General features: G+C 37.8%; 2 protein-coding genes across 3 annotated transcripts; both read left to right on the top strand.

Annotated features, from left to right (window-relative positions):
- The first annotated feature begins 2,729 nt into the window (after positions 1-2,729).
- On the top strand, positions 2,730-6,206 carry LOC103986624 (uncharacterized). The gene is made up of 4 exons (XM_009404669.3): positions 2,730-3,090; positions 3,607-3,967; positions 4,637-4,764; positions 5,476-6,206. The coding sequence occupies exons 1-4, from the start codon at positions 3,007-3,009 to the stop codon at positions 5,908-5,910; spliced, it is 1,008 nt and encodes a 335-aa protein (XP_009402944.2). The 5' UTR covers positions 2,730-3,006; the 3' UTR covers positions 5,911-6,206.
- A 2,573-nt stretch (positions 6,207-8,779) lies between these two features.
- Positions 8,780-18,173, top strand: LOC103986632 (uncharacterized). Of its 2 annotated transcripts, XM_065092193.1 has the most exons (7): positions 8,780-9,800; positions 12,596-13,238; positions 14,081-15,449; positions 15,557-15,643; positions 16,271-16,519; positions 16,944-16,985; positions 17,817-18,173. In XM_065092193.1, exons 1-6 carry the CDS (start codon positions 9,149-9,151, stop codon positions 16,950-16,952), a joined length of 3,009 nt encoding a protein of 1,002 aa, XP_064948265.1. In that variant the 5' UTR covers positions 8,780-9,148; the 3' UTR covers positions 16,953-16,985; positions 17,817-18,173. The 2 variants fall into 2 exon arrangements, with proteins under 2 accessions (XP_064948265.1, XP_009402957.2); XM_009404682.3 differs by lacking the exons at positions 16,944-16,985; positions 17,817-18,173 and having other exon boundaries at positions 16,271-16,716.
- Positions 18,174-18,367: the final 194 nt, after the last annotated feature.

The following is an 18,367-nucleotide window of genomic DNA, read 5'->3' as shown; positions in this document are numbered from 1 at the left end:
GATCAGGGAACCTTCGTATTATTGAGTCAAAAATAAACTAAGATGTATTCGACTGTATATTCCACCTGAAAATATACTAAATTCATAATAAAATACTCTAAAATCATCCTAAAATAGAAGAAAAAAAAATACTACATGAAGTATCAATATCATTGAGCACATACGTTGAAAGTTTTAGGTGGTATTGAGAAACTTCAAATCCTTACAATAAAAAAAAAATACACCGATTAATGAATTCATCTAAAAATTTATTAAATTCCATTAAAAACCTACAAATCCTCGAAAAACGAAAGACAATATTTTAAGTGAATTTTGTAATCGAGTATATTTCGATTTATATTCGAGTGTAACAACACGAAGTTCTTCTAATACTTCTTATAAAACTTTATTACCACAAAACATCTATTATTCACATACTATTTATAATTAGTTTTTCTATTTAAGGAATAATTTATATTTTTTATATAAAATTTGATATATATCCAAGTTAATTCTATAGTCGAGGATACCACAGTTTATTTTCGAGTACAATAAAAGAAATATAATATAAATATTATATATATTATTTTTTATTTATGATAATATTTAAAATTATTAAGCTTTAAGCATCCTGAAAGCATTTCGTCGAATAAGTAGATGGAGTTCTCGTGGAAGCCATTGTAGGTACAACCCTATATCTTATTATATAGAGAAAGACAGGAGGAGGAAGAGAATACAAAGAAAATTCTTGATATTATCGTACATAAAATTTAGTAGCCTAATGGACGGAGAAGAAGAGAGTAAAGAGACAAAAATGATGAATAGTCTATCGACTATGACAAAGTCTATGAAAGCTTTAGGTATTCATCTACCATTATTTAATTTGGCTTATTCTTTTAGTTCGGATTAAGTCACAATCAAACATATTAAATTATATAGTAAATCTGAAAAATCATGATATTATCCACTCACACAACAAAAAAGGTAAATTCTTATTGGAGTGACAAAATATTAAATTTCAGATTTTGATGATGAAATCAATTAATAATGTTACGATCTAATCTGCGTTTTGAGTGATATAAGACTAGCTTCGATCAGGAGAGATAAATTGATTGAAATAGAAGGAATCAAATGTTGGGCCGGAGTGAAACATGTCAGAAAATTAGACGTTGAGCCGGCAGATCGGTCGACGTGTTAGTAGAAGGCTTTTCGGGTCATTGGTTCGGGCATCGGGTCAAGAAGAGCGAAAATTACACCAATGAAATCGGAATTGCAAAGGTCAACTAACTGATTCGATAATAAGTCGCAAGAGAGGATGATGCATCGAATGATTAGACGAAGCACCGATAAACCAATGACATATCGAATAACTTAATATTTTTGCTTGTAATAATTTATCTAGATCGAGTTAGTTTAGGTCGTAATTGAGTTTGTTTAGAACATAATTAGACCAACTTAATTAGGGGCCAATTGGGCCTAAGTTTGGGCTGTGTTGGGCCAAGTGAAAGGCTCAAACAGTGACCCAATTGGTGGAACAATTGATGACACAATCTTAGAGTGTGTCAGGTGGTGGTACCATCCAAACACAGTCTCCCAAGCAATGGTACCACTCAGCACAAGCGATGGTACCGTCATTAACCGGGAGACCTAGAGATGAGACAAGTTTTGGCTCTAAGTTTGAATTCATTTGGAGTCTATAAATACCCCTATGCTTAGATTACACAATAAATGAGAACACAAATTAGGAAAAATGCTATTGTAATCTTGAGAGTTTTCTTCCTCTAGCTCTAAGTTTAGAATTTTGTTTAGGGAGGAATAAGTGAGGGTGTAAAGGTTCTATCTGATAAGGCATATTTTGGGCCATAGCCACGTCATAACCAATGCCGCATCACGCCCATGCCAAGTTAGCACAAGGAGTATTTCTACGCGCTAAGACAGGATCCGTACCGAGGCGCCTTTCGGTACATCCCGTCCCGGAAAGCTCGGGATGGTGCTGCATGGCGTCGTTCCATGCATTCCAAGACGACAACCGCACGAAGGTACCACTTCACCACTCGGGGAACGACCGTCGTGCCAAACTCGCGTATAGTCGATCCTCGCACAATAGTATAAAAGCCCTTGACCGACATCCGACTAGGGGGAGAGAAAAAAAGAGGAAGAATTCAATCACTAACTTAATCATCAAGGGGCCAAAGTCGGAAACTTCCCGACGAGGGCCTTCTGTGCAGGAGCGCTATCGCCCCCTGAAGTGCGACTACCCCGACTGAGAGACGCCCTCCCCAAAGACGACGCTTGTGTCCCGACCGAGAGGCGCTTCCTCTCAGACGACGTCAGCATCTCGACTTGCAGACGTAATCAGCCTTGGCGTCTCGCCCAACCGATCATGAGCTCCTAACATCAACCCGCGGACCAAGCCGTGCTGATGTATCGGTTACGGTACACTCGTTCATCAACACTATCCTCGGTTATCAAAAGAATAATAGAGTTATAAGAAGGTGATTAGTCTTTGCCCATTGAAGGAAGATCGTTTGTGGATGCTGGTGGTCTCGACGGAAGAAGAATTTTATCTACTGTACTAATTGACTCTCTCATGGTGTCGACTCGATCCTAACATAAAATATAGTATATAATTTTTTTTTATATATACCGTCGAATTATATGTACACTAAAATTCATCTTAAAGGATAAATACTTAAAAGCACGTCAAATCTTTAAGCGGCCTTTCCTCTAACCAAGTCCTCTTCCTATGCTATTATTCAACGTCCATTCCACACACACAGTCTCTCCCTCGTACGCACACGCCGACAAAGGGGGAGGGTGGGGAATCAACCCGCTACTTACGGTGGACGCAGCTCAATTCGGTCCCCTCTCCGGGAAAGAATAGCGCATCCCGAAGAGAAGATCAATCCTTCTTCCCTTCACGTCTTTATTTCTTGCTTCGGCAAACGATCTGGATAATTAGGGTTCCGATTTGGAGGGGAAAAGGTGGTTGCTTGTCGCCCCCTTTTCCCGAGAAGCGAGGACGCGATGAGGAAGGGGGCTTGTATTCTTCTCGTCGCTCTTCTCTCCGTGGTCCTCCGTGGCGTGGATCGATGCGCGGCCGCAGTAGAGGTCGGTAAGATCGCGATTTGAGCTGTTCTCTGGGTTTTAGATGTTAAGCGTATGGCAATGCGAGATGAGCAAGACGTGTCGGAGTCTGGCCCCTTCTTCTTGTCTCGCTTTGTTCTTACGAAGGGAAAAAATCGATTTTGAGCACTTTTCTCTTCACGGTATCGTTCAATTTTTCTTGATCCTTCGTGCTACACTGAAAGGTACATTCCTTTTTATGATGTATTGGCTGCTCTAAATATGCTTTCATCCATCATCGCCTATTGAGGGGATTTGTCTTTCTTGCATGTTTTTTCATGTCTTTTATGCACCCGATATGGTCAATACTAGACGCTAACGCAGTGTGGTTTCATGATCTTCTCAAAAAATTAAGTTTTTACGGAGAACTAATTTCTGATGAACTATTGATGCTTCATCTTACTTGTTTGTAGATACGTATTCGGCACGGGTTGGATCTGTGTTATGTATTTGTAAGTTATGATGTTTGGTGTGTCTAATGCCCAGAATCACTGAACTCAGGTCGACACAAACGCGACTGGTACCAACATCCCAGTTGCAAATTCTGTCACAACTAAGGCAGGTCGTCCTCGGTTAAACAATGCTGGTGAAGAGAGGAAGAGTGCTGAATTGGGCAAACGACCCTTACATGAAACCAAGAAACCTCATGATACGGACACAAAGGGGAGTTCAAATGAGACGAGAGATAAGCCATTGGAGGTGCCAAAAATAAAGGATGCCAATGGAAACCAGAGTTTGGAGAGTGGATCAAATCCCAAGACGCCACCCCTGGAGGATTCCCCTGTGGAAGGCTGTGATCCATCCAATAGATGCATTGACGAGAAGAACAAGTTTGTTGCTTGCCTGAGAGTACCTGGTAAAGGTAGGAAGTATTACAGTTCACTTTATATAGATATTGACAATTGATATATCACACTAATCTTTTACATATGGCGAGCGAGTACCTAACTTTCGATGACTCTTGACAATTATTCATTGTTATTTTGCCCATGATATTTTCTTGACTTTACTATGAGATTGAAATCAGTGTTTACTTCTGTTAGTTATCCAATGGTTTCTAGTATTTTTGAATTATCTCGAAACTGTCCATGCATTGGCATGCTTTTCTGTGCCAGTCGAACTGAACTTTTTGATGTTCTGCTTGTTAAAATCAAAGCAAGGCACCTGTGTATGATATCTACGCGTGTCTTCTTCACATTATGCTCAAGAGAGTTGAAATAAATAACATTATATCATGCAGTCTTCAAGCAAATGGCTTATTGACCGGAAATTATCTGACAAAGAATACTGCACCCTCTGAATTAAAAAAATTGCAAAGACAAATAAACTGTAGTGAATTTGGGAGGGAAGAACAGAAACTGGAAGTTGTATTATAGCGATTCATATATGATGTACTTGATTTAATAGCCATTACTTTTTAATTATGGGAATAAACTGCTCATCATGACATGGGCAGTGTCATTGCAAGTTAAAGCTTTTGTATTGCTTGTCTTGTTCCCTCTTTTACCTACTTTTGTTTTCTCTTTACCAGATTCTCTATATCTTTCACTTCTGATAGAGAATAGAGGGACAAAAACCCTTGATGTTAAAATAGTTGCTCCTGATTTTGTCAACCTGGAAAGAACTTCAGTTAAGCTTCAAGCAAAGCGAAATGAGGAGGTATGTATTTTATCCTCTTGTGTTTTATGTGCTTCTGAAACAAATATCAGCATGTGAATGCGTTTTCATGCACAATGATATAATGCTTGTTTATGGTTACAGTGTATCAGCTATCTCACATGCCTGCTTTCTCTGCCATTTATTCAGTAAATTGTTTAACACAACTATCAAGAATAAATTTTCTTGCATGGCCAGATAATTATGATATTTATGAGAACAAAATTCTCATTTCAGTTACATGCCTGCTCTCTATGCCTTTGAGTAGATTGTTCAACACAACCCTAGAAGCAAATTTCTCGCATGACCAGGTATTTATAATAACACAAAACCTCATTTGACGAGATTTTCTAAGTTAGAAAAAGTGAGTCATATACCACCTTCACTATCATGGAGCTTTTTATGTGAAACTTACAGATTTTTGGCCTAATAGAGAACCTCATTGACTCAAATTATTTGTCCAAACACAGTGTGGTTCATGAGCCATCCTTCAAATTTGCTGTGTATGTCTCTGGAAATTTAATCCATGTCGGGGCATGCAATTAATCAAAGGATACGATTGATGGTAATATTTGAAGCATGTACTTGTTGAAGTTGATCTTGCATTTCCCTTAATCAACATACAGACCTTTGTTGAACAAACCATCTCAAATTTGAGGATCTTGCTTTTATCTTGAGATTCTCTCAGTTCCCTCTCCAATTTCAATAATGCAGGTGAAGGTTTTTGTCAAGGATGGCGCAAATGACACGACAATTATTTTGAATGCAGACGATGGTAATTGCAGCCTCAATTTGCGGAATATGATCCCAACATCTGTCAGGGGCGAAACATCCAGATACCTCAGTTTTCTTGCTCGAACTTTATCCATCAGCATGTTTCTCGGTGTAGTTGTTTTGGTCGCTGCTGCTTGGTTATGCATCAGATTATGGCGGACATATGGCAAAAGTATTCCCAGCTACCAGAAGGTCGATATGGTGCTGCCCGTTTCAACAGGAGGAAGCAAGGAAACCGATGAGGCCGACGGCTGGGATAACAGTTGGGGAGATGATTGGGATGATGAAGCACCAAAAACTCCACAACTTGTTTCAACTCCATCATCTAAAGGTCTTGCTTCAAGGAGATTAAACAAAGATGGTTGGAAAGATTAATTTAGCTGTGCAGAATCCAGATCCAGAATGAAACAAGGTTGATTATTCCATGGTGTCATGTGCCAAATGGTGTACAGTGCTATGTCTCTTTTTCCAGAATACTAGTTTTCTGTCATTACATGGCGCAAGAATGTACTATCAGGAAGATATGCAGTAGGTTCACAGAACTGTGTGCTTATGATATCATCCTGGTTTTTCGAATCAAACAGCACAGCACCTTTTCATGGCCAGAAAGTTTTCCAATTCATCAATATCAAGAACTTTGTTGGAAAAATTCAAATATCTTTCCTTTCTCAGCTTTTTGAAGGTAACTTTTGTGATGGTCAATTTCACATCAACCACACTCTCTATGTCATACAAAAGTGTGATCATCATTTGACTTCACCTGATTAGAGTTTATATTATTGTTTGTTTGTGTAGAATTGTTGCCAGGTATCTATAGCTCGCATTTTGGCTTTAGCAAATTAGACTAAATTCCTGGTTTAGCCCACAAAATAATTGAGTTAAGAAGAATTAGACTGTTCTGGCTGAAATGATTTACCCTGTCATGTTTAAGTTGAAGTGATTTGTGGGTTGAAATTATATATATTCACATATATCCATCATTTAGCACTCTAAAACAAAAAACAAAAGTGTTGGGGAATCACCTAAGAATATAGAAAGTATATCTATATGGAAGTTGTATTTCTTTCCTAATTAGAATATAATTATATTGTTATGTAGTTAGTTATATTCCTAAATAATTCATAAATAAAATAGTTGAGTGCAGTTGTATTCTTATAATCACATAAAACATTAAATCTCCTCATTAAACCTCTCATAATCGCATAAAACATATATACTCAGATAAGAAACAAATATGAGAGTTCATAGACATACCACAAGAGAAGAAAAACAAGGGAATCTCGGGTCTCGATTTTTTTTGCAAAATTCAATATCATCCGAGTCTCGTAATGAGTTACCCTTCTACGTTGAAAGAAGAGATCTTGATTTTCTAGCAAAAATAAGTATTCGTTTTACTTGAACAATGGAAATATTATCCGATATGTCATCTCGATCTATTCAATCAAAATAACGTATATACCTGAACGCATAATCGTCCACAACAGTGATAATGACATAGAACTCAATGATTATATATATATATATATATATATATATATATATATATATATATATATATATATATATATATATATATATATATATATATATATATATATCATATATCTAATTCACTCTAATATTTTTATGTCTCTATATTGAATTGAATCCTAAAACAATTCTAAGTATTAGAGGAATCTTTTCACACGTCTCCTATGCAATTTACAAGATTTCGATTGGGGTGTTTTATTCATCCAATACTACCCTATCTCGAGACAGATTCGAAAAAGAATCCCAGTTGACTTTGACTCGCTCGTATAAAAGATGATGCTATGGCTAAACATAACATATCATATGCAATTAGTATCCTAAGTCGATTCATGTACTAATCTTTGAAATCTCATCTAGACGTAGATTACTTCAAATACCTCAACGCTTCACCTATATGTTCGAAAACAAGGTAGAAAAACTTCGGCGAGTCAATTCATGCAATCATCTTTGAAATCTCATCTAAGCATAGAAACCTACGCAGACTATACAGAAGATCAAATTTTCAGCTATTGAAGTCGCCCAATAAGCTGAATTTAGAATCATGACATTACGAATATGTGAACTAATTTGATTAAAATCAGAGCAAGTAATCCTATGTTTTTGTCGAATAAATTATTACCCATAACTCGGATTATATGATAGAACAAAGCATGTGAAAATAGATCGATATTTCATCAATAATATTTTTTTATATTTTATTTACTAAACAACTTGTTGTTGTATTTAAGAAATGTTTGTGAGGTTCAATTTTCCATAATCACCTAAACTAAAGAAGCTATATGAATATAGAAACTATATTCCAATTAGAATATAGTTATTTTTTTAAATATAATTGTGTTTTCAAATGGTTATATTCCTGATTTAATAAAAAATATTATTCAGGGGTTTACAGTAGTCCTAATATAATAAAACTGCTATGACATTATTCCTAATGCAAATAGGAAAATTATGCTTTGCTTATTTAAAATTAAAATTACTTTTATGAATTTGTAAGCTCATTCATGATGAAATAATGAATAACATTACTCATTCTACAAAAATATATTGAAGTTAATCAAAGTAGGATCATTGTATCCAACCCAGTTTTCTTTTAGGGTTCAATAAGCTTTCCATGATTAGTTCCAATATAAACAGAGAGATAATCGCGTACCCATTAGTGGCGTCACCGCCATGAGGGGCAGCCCCAAGGTCTTTGGTTGGGTCCCACAGGGGACCACTCCGTTTCTTCAGTTAGATTACAGGTAGACGAGGTGGGCAGAATTGTTGGCGTGTTACTCTTATGCAAAGTTGCAGTGCGAAGGTATCGGAACGGGTCCCAGCGAGGGGACCACCATCTTTATCCAGTTAGACTATGGTAGACAAAGCAAGTAAGTCCGAAACGGTAGGAAGACGTATTAGCTATTTCCAGTTTTACTACTCGTTGAAAAAGGCCCGGTAATTAAATGTCTAAATTAACCCTAGACTGACTCTACATTTACCACCGTTAAACTGTGGCTATTCGCATAAGTGCAAGGATAATTATGTCATAGAATAATGCGAGAGTGCAAGGGTTTCTTCCGGAACTAAATAATGATGCGACTTTACTGAATTAGTCCTATAAAAAGGGGATATTACCGCCAATTGGTGCACGTAAGTTCGTATGAGCACAAGGGTAGTTCAGTCATAAAAGGAAACCAAGGGGCGGACCGCTTCGCCTTGAACCCCATCTCTTCGTCACGCACCCGGTCGCCTCTCTTCATCCAGTTCCCCTTCCCTCTTCTTTTCCTCTCTCGTGTCTCCGCTGCTGCCCCACCGCCGCGCCGCCACCGCATGCGCTGCTTCCCTCCTTTCTCTTTCGATCTCCTCCCCTTTATTGGAGCTGCTCTTGTTCTCTTCGTCTACAATCTCTCCACCGCGGGGGCCGTCGATACGCTCTCTCGCGGCCGCCGCCTTGGGGTTTTTCTTCTGATCGATACGGTTTGTTGTGGAGATCGCGGTGGTTGTGAGGAAGACGTGTTTCTTTAAGGGGTTTGCTGACTCGTCGGAGGATTCCCACTGCTCGATCGGACATTTATTGGACTAGGGTTTCTAGGGCTTCGCGAGGATGCCGCGGAGCTCACGGCACAGATCCCACCGGTCGCACAAGCACTCCAGGGACCGGTCCGACTCCGAGGAGGATGAGAACCCGCGGGAGAGGAGGACCACGGAAGAGGAACTGGCTGCGAGCTTGGGAGCCAGGATTTCTAGGGATCCGCAGTCGGAGAAACGGAGGTCCTCGCATGAGCATGCTGCTAAAGAGCTGGTGGATACTGGCAATGGGGACACCTCTGGGGAGAAGAAGCGTAAATCAAGGGAGGAGGACGAGGTGATGGCTGCTGATCGATGGAATGGTGGCGCAGAGAATGATCACAAGAGGACGAAAGCAGAGGAATTTGGGCCGGTGGAGTTGGACAAGTATTCTAGGTCGAAGGCTGCTGATTCCAAGGGCAGGTCAAGCAGTAGGCATGAAGATTCGAATGAAAGGGATGAGTGTGGTGGGAAGAATGAGTCGGTGAAGGGAAAGTCTGATAAAGATTCAAGCCGGAGAGGGAGCACTGTTCAGTATAAGGATGGAAAGGAAAGGGACACCGATAAGGACAGGGAGGCCCAAGATTCCAGGCATCACAAGTCTGATGATTTGGGGGGCATTAAACCTGGTTCTCAGGCTGTCGCAGACACAGAAGATATTGCAAAAAAGAAGTATACAAAAATCAATGGTAAGTTAACCCATAACCTTTTTAATAATTTGACCTATTCCTTTTTTCCATTGTTAAACAATATGCTTATAGGAGGCATTCATCTTGTTCCAGAGCCACCCACCAAAAGATTGAATCATTTGAAAATATCAAGCTTACCACCTATATTTCTATGCATAAACTAGTTGACCAAGTAAAAAACTTCACACATTATTTTTTGCTAAGCAACCATTGTTGTGGCCTAATGACCTTTATTACCTTTCTTCTCAAGAAGAGGGAATAAATCTTGTCTTGGGAAATTCAATTTGATCAAATCATAACTTTGTTTTGGTTGAATGGTGCATCTTAGTTTCATGGATATTTTTGTTTAGTGGATATAGGTCATTTTACTGTTCTAACTTTAAGGTTGTTGGTTTGTTGCACATTTTAGGCACACTCGAATACGAAGTATTCTTCAGTGGCTGCCTTATGGATTTTTTTACAAAATTTGATGATCCACTTCATGCTTAGGATATGAGGTCTTAGGAGTTGGACTGACATACATGAAAAGGGGCTTGAGAATATTGGTGTTGTATCATGTGAAACATTTGATGTTGGTATTGATTATATCTGATTGCATAACTGGAAAATTGTGACATGTGAAACATTTAAAAATTTTAATGAGATTGCTGAGAGTTTTAGGGGTGAGAGTTTGGAATTTGAACAAATGTGTTCTATGGTAATTCTTGTTGCGTTGGGATTACGGAACTTCCACATGAGTTCTTCCTACTATTTTTGTTGCACGAATGACCTCTTGAAGAAATTAAAGTTGAAATACTACTACTTTATTAAAGCAGATGACCAGGAGATTAAGTTGTTTAATTTGGAGTTTAAGCAAGTTTGAGTGGAGTTAGCTGGGAAGAAATAATTGTAGTGACTTTGATGATATCTTAATTTTAGAAAGGTATCTTTGAATCTTACCAAGTTATGATGGATGGATGCCGATTGTTAAGAATGGTGGAATTTTTAACTCATTATTCACTGTTGGTCTGATGATTATTTGTACTCAATAATTTTCCTTTTGGATTAGAGAGACAGAAGTACATAATCAAAGCTGGAATTAGTTTCAAATGGGTTAGGAAGATGGCGAGAAGGCTGTTTGTAGTTTGGTTTTGGTTTTGGCTTGACTGATGTGACTTTGTATATTTTTATCATTATCAGGAGGGTGCTATTGCAGTTCAGATGTTAAGGAGTTTAATGATAACCTATTTGTGTATATCATGGCATTTTGCACCTCATACTGTCAAAAGAAACTTGATTTAATGTTAATCGGCTTATTTAGACGATGCATTGGATTTTATTATGTGAATTAAGTAAATTTGCTTATTATAGTTGGAACTGGGAAGAATTAGTTCAGTGGACAATTGGCTTAACTGGATGTATGATACGCCACCTTGGTTAAGATGATTTTTTTTGGTTTTTTTAGTCCTACAAATATATTGATGCTCTGTTCTGGTTATTATCACTGTTCTTTTTGTAGCTGATGTCTTTTTCGAAATGAAGTTTCTTTCCAATTTGTGACCTGACATTTGTTTTGCGGAACATTGGAATATATGTGTCTATTGCTTAAAATTACATGGATTTTGTGATAAAAATTTGATTTGAAAACTTGATTTTCCATGATTTTTTTTTTAAAAAATGCTTGACATGATCTCTGTAATAGGTGACTGGTAGTTCCATTTTTTTTTATCATATTAATGGAAATGTCTCAGGGATTACCTTTCGGCACTCAAGACATTTTAGATAATCTATAGTGTTCCACAGTTGGATCCATATTTACCAAGCAAAGCATAAACAAATTTCTAAAGGATTCAGTTTTGTGCCCTTATGCAAATCACACAAATTGGGATCATGTCATATTCTTTATCTGAATGAAGCATAAGTAGAAACTGTCTGCACTTTGAGTCTTCATATATTGGACCTGAAAGTCTTTCAGTTTAATTATTCTTTTAACAAGTTTTTATATTTCTTGTTATATTAGGTACTTATGAACTACTTTAATATCATCTCATCATCTTAATTCCCAAATAGCTTGACGATTGTCATTGATCCCCCTTGAAAAGTTCAGTTTTGTTCTATTCATGTGTGTGATTCTGTCTCTTGCAATTTGTACAGATCATAGAATCATATTGACTTTCAAGTAACTAGATTTCTTTTGTAGTTATTTGCAATATTTAGAACATAATTTATAATTTTAACATAGAATCTCTGGCAATGATACCTCTTCAATCTCTGAGTCTGGCTCGGCCTAGTGGAAAATTATTACATTGCTCTTTTTCATTAACTCCAATTTATGTGATGAATGTATCTATTGTTGATCTCATGTTTGCATGAGAAGTTCACTTTATTATTGACATTTTCTGATAAATTGCTGTTAATAATATCGGTACATGACACCTCATCAATTTATTGTCATCTGAAAGACTTATGATAAAGTTGATCTCTTAATCGTGTCTGTAACCTCTATTCTGTAAGTTTTTAGTTGGGCGAGAGTATATGCTATTTTACCATTAAGTGTTATCACTATTGTAGGTGGTGTGTTTGCAATTTTTTTGTAGTTGTTCTAAGTGTGTTGTCTTTTATGATTATATTGGATACAATAAGTCTGCTTATATCTTTTCAGTGTCACTATTTGTGTCCTAAACAACAACATTATTTACTATAAGTGTGTTGTCTTTTATGATTATAGTATGTATTATATTTTTGCTGACTGGTACTTTCTACTAGTTGGTGATACTCTGATTATTAACTTGTATCTTCCATCTATCTGGCAACAGAAAGGTTGCACAGTGCTGAGGCAGAGAAGGGGCTTGAGAAACACATGAAGAGAGATGACTCTGAAGATAAAGATAAATGGCTAGATGAGAGTAGAGATTTCGATGAGAAAAGACAATCTTCTAGAGATGATCTTAGTAAAAATAGAAGCTACAGAGATGAAAAGCATGCAGGTGCGAAGTACAGAGGTAAATATAGGGATGAAGATGACAAGGATCGTAAGCATCGCGATGACAAGTACCAAGATGAGTGCATATCAAAAGATCACACGAACGATAAATCTGACAAAGGCCATCTTAGAGATGAAAACAAACATCTGGAGAGTCATTATAAGAAAAGTAAACTTCAGGATACTGATCACGATGGGAATTCTTATGTTGATGATCATGACACGAGGCCCAAAGATAGCAAGGGAAGGAAAAGGTATTCTGATGAAAAGGAGGATCATGGTAATCTGAACCCAAGAGGTGCAAAGGAGCGACGTGAAGTTGTTGATAAAAATGCATCCACTAGTAGGACTGTTTCTCGTAGTGATAAACCTAGGTCAGAGCGTCAACATGCTGAGAAGGCTGATTCAAGTCCAAGATATAATCGACTGAAAACCTCCACCAGCTCCAGCGCATATGCTGCTAAAGATCATAACAGGTACTTTTTTTTAATGTAATTCATTTTTTCCTCTGACTTATTTCCTTCTAGTCATGGTGACACTTGGACAGTTCGGTCTCTGTCTTTGGCTTCTCTCTTCTAGATGGTTTATTGAAGCAACAATTTGGTGCCACTAATATGAATAATCAAGATAACATGTTTGCAAGTTTTTGAAACTTGTGGAATTTTTCATGCTTAGAGATTTCTGTTTCTATGTAGAAAACTAGGCATCTGGGGGCCATGAATTTGAATTTTCAGTTAAGAGATTTCCGTATCTATGTAGAAAACCAGGCATGTGCTGGAAAGTTGCTTAATGTGTTGGCCTTTTAGTTTGACAGGAACTATCAGCAATGTGCATTTTTTTGGAATCTTGTGTTTCATTAAAAAGATCTGTTTGATGGTAGTGACCCATAGTTACCTACCTTCATTTCCTACTGGGCTAGACAAGCAACTTTAGTACCTGATTATGATTGTCAAAATATTCTATTTTGTATGTACTTCTCATGTTTTTTATTGTTCTGTTCGGTGGGAGTGGATTCATGTTCAAATAATTTGGGATATTATGGCTTCTTATTGTTGTTTATATACTCTGATTACTTCCCTTTTTGTAATTTTCCTGGTGGTTGATGATGAATAATCTGGTTCTGAGCTCATCCTGCGTAAGCCTTATGGATCTTAAATTCAGACTGACATGAGCTTATCCTGCTTAGGCCTTTCAGGTTTTAAGGGGCAGAAAATGCCCAGGCTTTTTTTTTTTATTTAGGGGTCAAGCTAGACCCCTTGTAGTTTGTTTTACAAATGTCTAGTGTCCTTCGTGAATGATTTAATCTATGTTTTTGCAGGGATGTCTCGAAGGTTGCAGAATCTGCACATAGAGAATCAGCACCTGAAGAGAGACTGCGCCCTGTTAGAGCATCTAAAGGAGATAGTTTGACTTCTTCAGGACTTCGTGACAGAAGTTCTGGTACTCGATCGGGAAAGCTAACCCAGAAGGATGATGTAGAAAGTGCTGCTTCAAAGTTTGATAAGACTCTGAAACCAGATCATCGTGCTTCACCGAACCATTCAAAGGGAAGATCTTCATCAGCTAATAGTGGTCGACGGTTTTCAGAAAGATCTCCTTCAAAGTATGACAGAACTACCAGGCAGCGCCTTGATATTGAAATAGGACAAAGGAGTAGTAGTTCCAAATATGGAGACAGAGGAGAGTCGGTTTTTGATAAGCCCATCCTAGATGACATGGCTCAGACTGATGTTTGTGCTAGGGAATCGACTCCTGTTGGTTCATCATCTATTAACCGAAGTGGTTACCTTTCTGATCGTTCACCTAATCACCTCCACCCCCCACCGCCCATGAGGCTCCAGATCGACAGTCCTTCAGTTTTGGGCCCATATCAAGATGATAATAAAGCTCAGAGTAGTGATCACAAATCCTATAATCGTTACAAAAGGATAGGTGATCTTGGATTTGAAAGAGGACATGGAAATGCCTGGAAAGGTGCCCCATCTTGGCCTTCTCCAGTTACAAATGGTTTTATGCCCTTACATCATGGTCCACCTACCGCTGGATTCCCTCCGCCCATGTCCCAGTTCTCAGCTCCGCCTTTATTTGGCATCAGACCTTCCATGGATATGACCCATGGTGGAGTTTCTTATCACATGCATGATATGGCTGAGAGGTTTTCTGGTCATGGCCAGCCATTTGGTTGGCATAATCCAGTTGACCAAATATGTCATCCTCATATGCAAATGTGGGACAGAAGCAATGTTATGTTCAATAATGAGTTCCATATCTATGCGAGGCAAGAATGGGATGATAATAATCAGCTAATGGGCAGCAGGGGCTGGGAAACAGGTTCTGAGACGTGCAAGGGGGAAAATAGTAACAATATGGACACTCCTGTACCCAAGAAAGAACAGGAATCTACCACACATTCTCCTACTGATGAACTTGCCCAATTAAAATGTTCGCCGAAGCCATCAAATGATACACTCGCTACTAAAAGTGCTGTTGAGTTCCCCCAGAAGGCCATATCCAAGAAAACACCTGAGCCTTTGAATATGCAAGGCGATAAGATAGCCAACTACCTTTCCAGAATAGATATCTCGCCTGATCTTGCAGGCTTAGACTTGTACAAAAGGTGCACATCCCTATTGGGAATGTCAGATGTTAATTGTGCTGGCAGTTTGACTGATTACAGGTTTATCCAGGTATTGAAGTCTTACATATTTTCAAGATTAAAAAAAAAGTATTTATATATTAGTTTTATTGCTCAGACTATTAACTTATCAGTTTTAATTTACTCATCTTGTTTCAGAGTAACAAAGATGACATCCTAGTGAAGAAGAGCATGGGTTCTGTTTCGAACTCGTTCTTTCCGACTGCAAAAGAAGTTATTTTTAAGGTATAGCTTTGTCTTTGGTAAATTTTACACCGTACGCACAATGAAATTTATTGATGGACACAGAAAACGAACTTGATTATTGATAGTTTCTTTTCTATTTTTTAACAGAAAATCCTCCTATTCCCACCTAACCAGTTGTTAGTTTATGCACTGAATGTTTGACTTAATGTATCAAATCCAATTCAAATTTGTAAAGTTTCAGATATCTGATTGCTATCAGTATCTCTATCAAAGAGATATAGTTACATAGTTTAATTTTTATTTATATTAATATCCAAATGCATGAAAGTAAATAAGGACTTAAGTTTTCCAATATTCACTGAATACTGAATCCATTTTCAATGAATGTTTGACTTGATGTCTCAAATCCAATTCAAATTTGTAAAGTTTCAGATATCTGATTGCTATCAGTATCTCTATCAAAGGGATATAGTTACATAGTTTAATTTTTATTTATATAAATATCCAAATTCATGAAAGTAAATAACTGACATCTGAATCAACATGCACACTCTAATGGACTAAAATGTGAGATCGAGGGTCAGCCTTGGTGCCATGGTAATGCTTCAACATTTGAGTTTTATTAGTTTATCACTGTCTTCAACCCATTTTATGACTGTTCTGCAGAGAGCCATGTCATTGTATCAGAAGCAGAATGAAAGGGTAAATGGGAAACACGCATTGTCGGCACCTGTCTATTCTGAAGAAAAGCAAAAGGAGCCTCCCGAAGCTTCTGATAATAAGAAAACACATGGTTGTGCTGATCATCACTGTTCCTTGGAGAAACCACCCGTTGATGATGCTGATGCTGCTAATAACATGAAAGCAGGAAACAGCAGCATCGCACAGGATTCTGATTGTCCTCCCACTGTAAAGGTTCAAAAATCTGATCCTGTTTCTGATCTAGCTGTTGTTTACTGTAATGGCTTGGAAGCTAGTGAGGATTTGATAGAAGAGTGTGGGGCGTGTCCAAGTCTGGCACCTAATTCTGTTGAAAATACACATTGAACAATTTTGATTCTCTTTGCCAATGCCATCGCCAAGGTCATGGTTCCTTGGTATGTTTCTTTTGATCTGCATGCGGTCATGCTCCATATGTGTTCTTTTCCCCATACCTTGTTTCCTTGCGTTTCCCGTGGAAGTCATGGGTTCTCTTAGCATGCTTATATTTTCTGCAAGACGAGTTGACATCACCAAAGGGTATGTTGGTGCAGTCAGGTATCTTTGCAACGTCTGTGTAGAAATAGGCTGAGGATTTCTTTCCCTTTGCTTCTTATTTGATATATGTTTTCTGTTTCAGGGAGACTGAAGGATGTCCTGCAGGATGGTGGGTTATGTAAAGGTATGTAAAGGTATCTTTTTTTCTGACGTGCATATTTGCCTGTATAAATTTTGATGTGCATAGATTCTACAGTTTAGTTTTTAATCATATTGAGTTTTTAATAGGTGCTTAGCATGGTTTGTAATATCATACCGCTTAGTATGGGTGGTATATACCGGTTCGATAGAGGACCTGTATGGGTGGCATATAGGTATATTTTAATGTATCATGTGTCGGTATGTTATGTATAATAATTGATCGATACATCGGTACGATGTGATATTCGGAACCTTGGTGCTAAGATCATACAGCAGTCAAACGATAATTAACTGAGAGATTATTCATGGTGGCATGCATGCAAGTTTAGGTTTCTTTTACTAGTATGTCAAGCATAGATATATGCAATTTTAGTCTCCTTTCATGTATGTGCAATCTTAATCTAGTGAGGCTTTTTAAGGTATGTTACCTTCCCTAAGGATTGTACATCCATATCCCATTATGTTCATTGAATCTGGTTCGCTTATTGCCGGTTAGATCCGTGGAGTAAAAGGAAGCTGCGCCTTCTACATTCGTGGGCTCAATTCCCCGCTTCGGCTTTGTCGAAGTGTTGGTCTCTTGGATAAAAGCTGATCCCAGCATTCTGTCTGGATGAAATGACTCATAATAGTTTACTACCCAACTCGACTTATGGTTTCTTTGCAAATTTATCGAAAAATTAGTTGAAAATAATGAAATCTGAAAACCTATATACTTGTTGACATAAAAAGATAGTTTTGTGGGATTTTAATGTTTTAATGTCTATTCGATGATCAGCTGGCAGAGATTGATAATAATTAATTTATTTATACGTAGAGCATTGACAGCCATGAGGAGTGAGAGACACCACCTTGGATGGGCGGGAGCTCGTGTGGCAAGATGTCGCTATTACTGCTGAACACTGACTCATTATGGATCGTTTTCATGTGCCACCACGACGATGATGACATACATCTAAAGGCAAAACGTCAAGTATCTTCCTACCCTCAATACCTACGGGTTACGAAAAGCGCTCCGCCGTCTAGTTGTACGTGTTAGTCGTGGGCACAACTCTTACTGATCCCACAGATTGATACCCAGTAGGACTAGGTAATATGTTTTACTACGCTTTTTATTTTCGTTCTTTTATTTTGTTATTTTCATAATGTTTCAAAATAACATATTTACTTACCGGTAATTTTTTCAAAAAATAGTCCCGAAGAATTTTTTTTGTTTATTGTCACACAGCGTCCTTTATTTTTTTAAAGCATAAGATTGCCCTTAAATTCTACCTCATCAATAGTCGTCTCCGTCTCATTGCCTCTTATGTGTCGCATTTTCGATTCCGCATGACGACCACCGTGAGGCAAAAATGACCACGATGGGGT

This window comes from Musa acuminata, chromosome BXJ2-1 (genome assembly GCF_036884655.1).
Source record: "Musa acuminata AAA Group cultivar baxijiao chromosome BXJ2-1, Cavendish_Baxijiao_AAA, whole genome shotgun sequence".
Taxonomy (NCBI): domain Eukaryota; kingdom Viridiplantae; phylum Streptophyta; class Magnoliopsida; order Zingiberales; family Musaceae; genus Musa; species Musa acuminata.
This window is presented reverse-complemented; position numbering and strand designations above follow the sequence as displayed.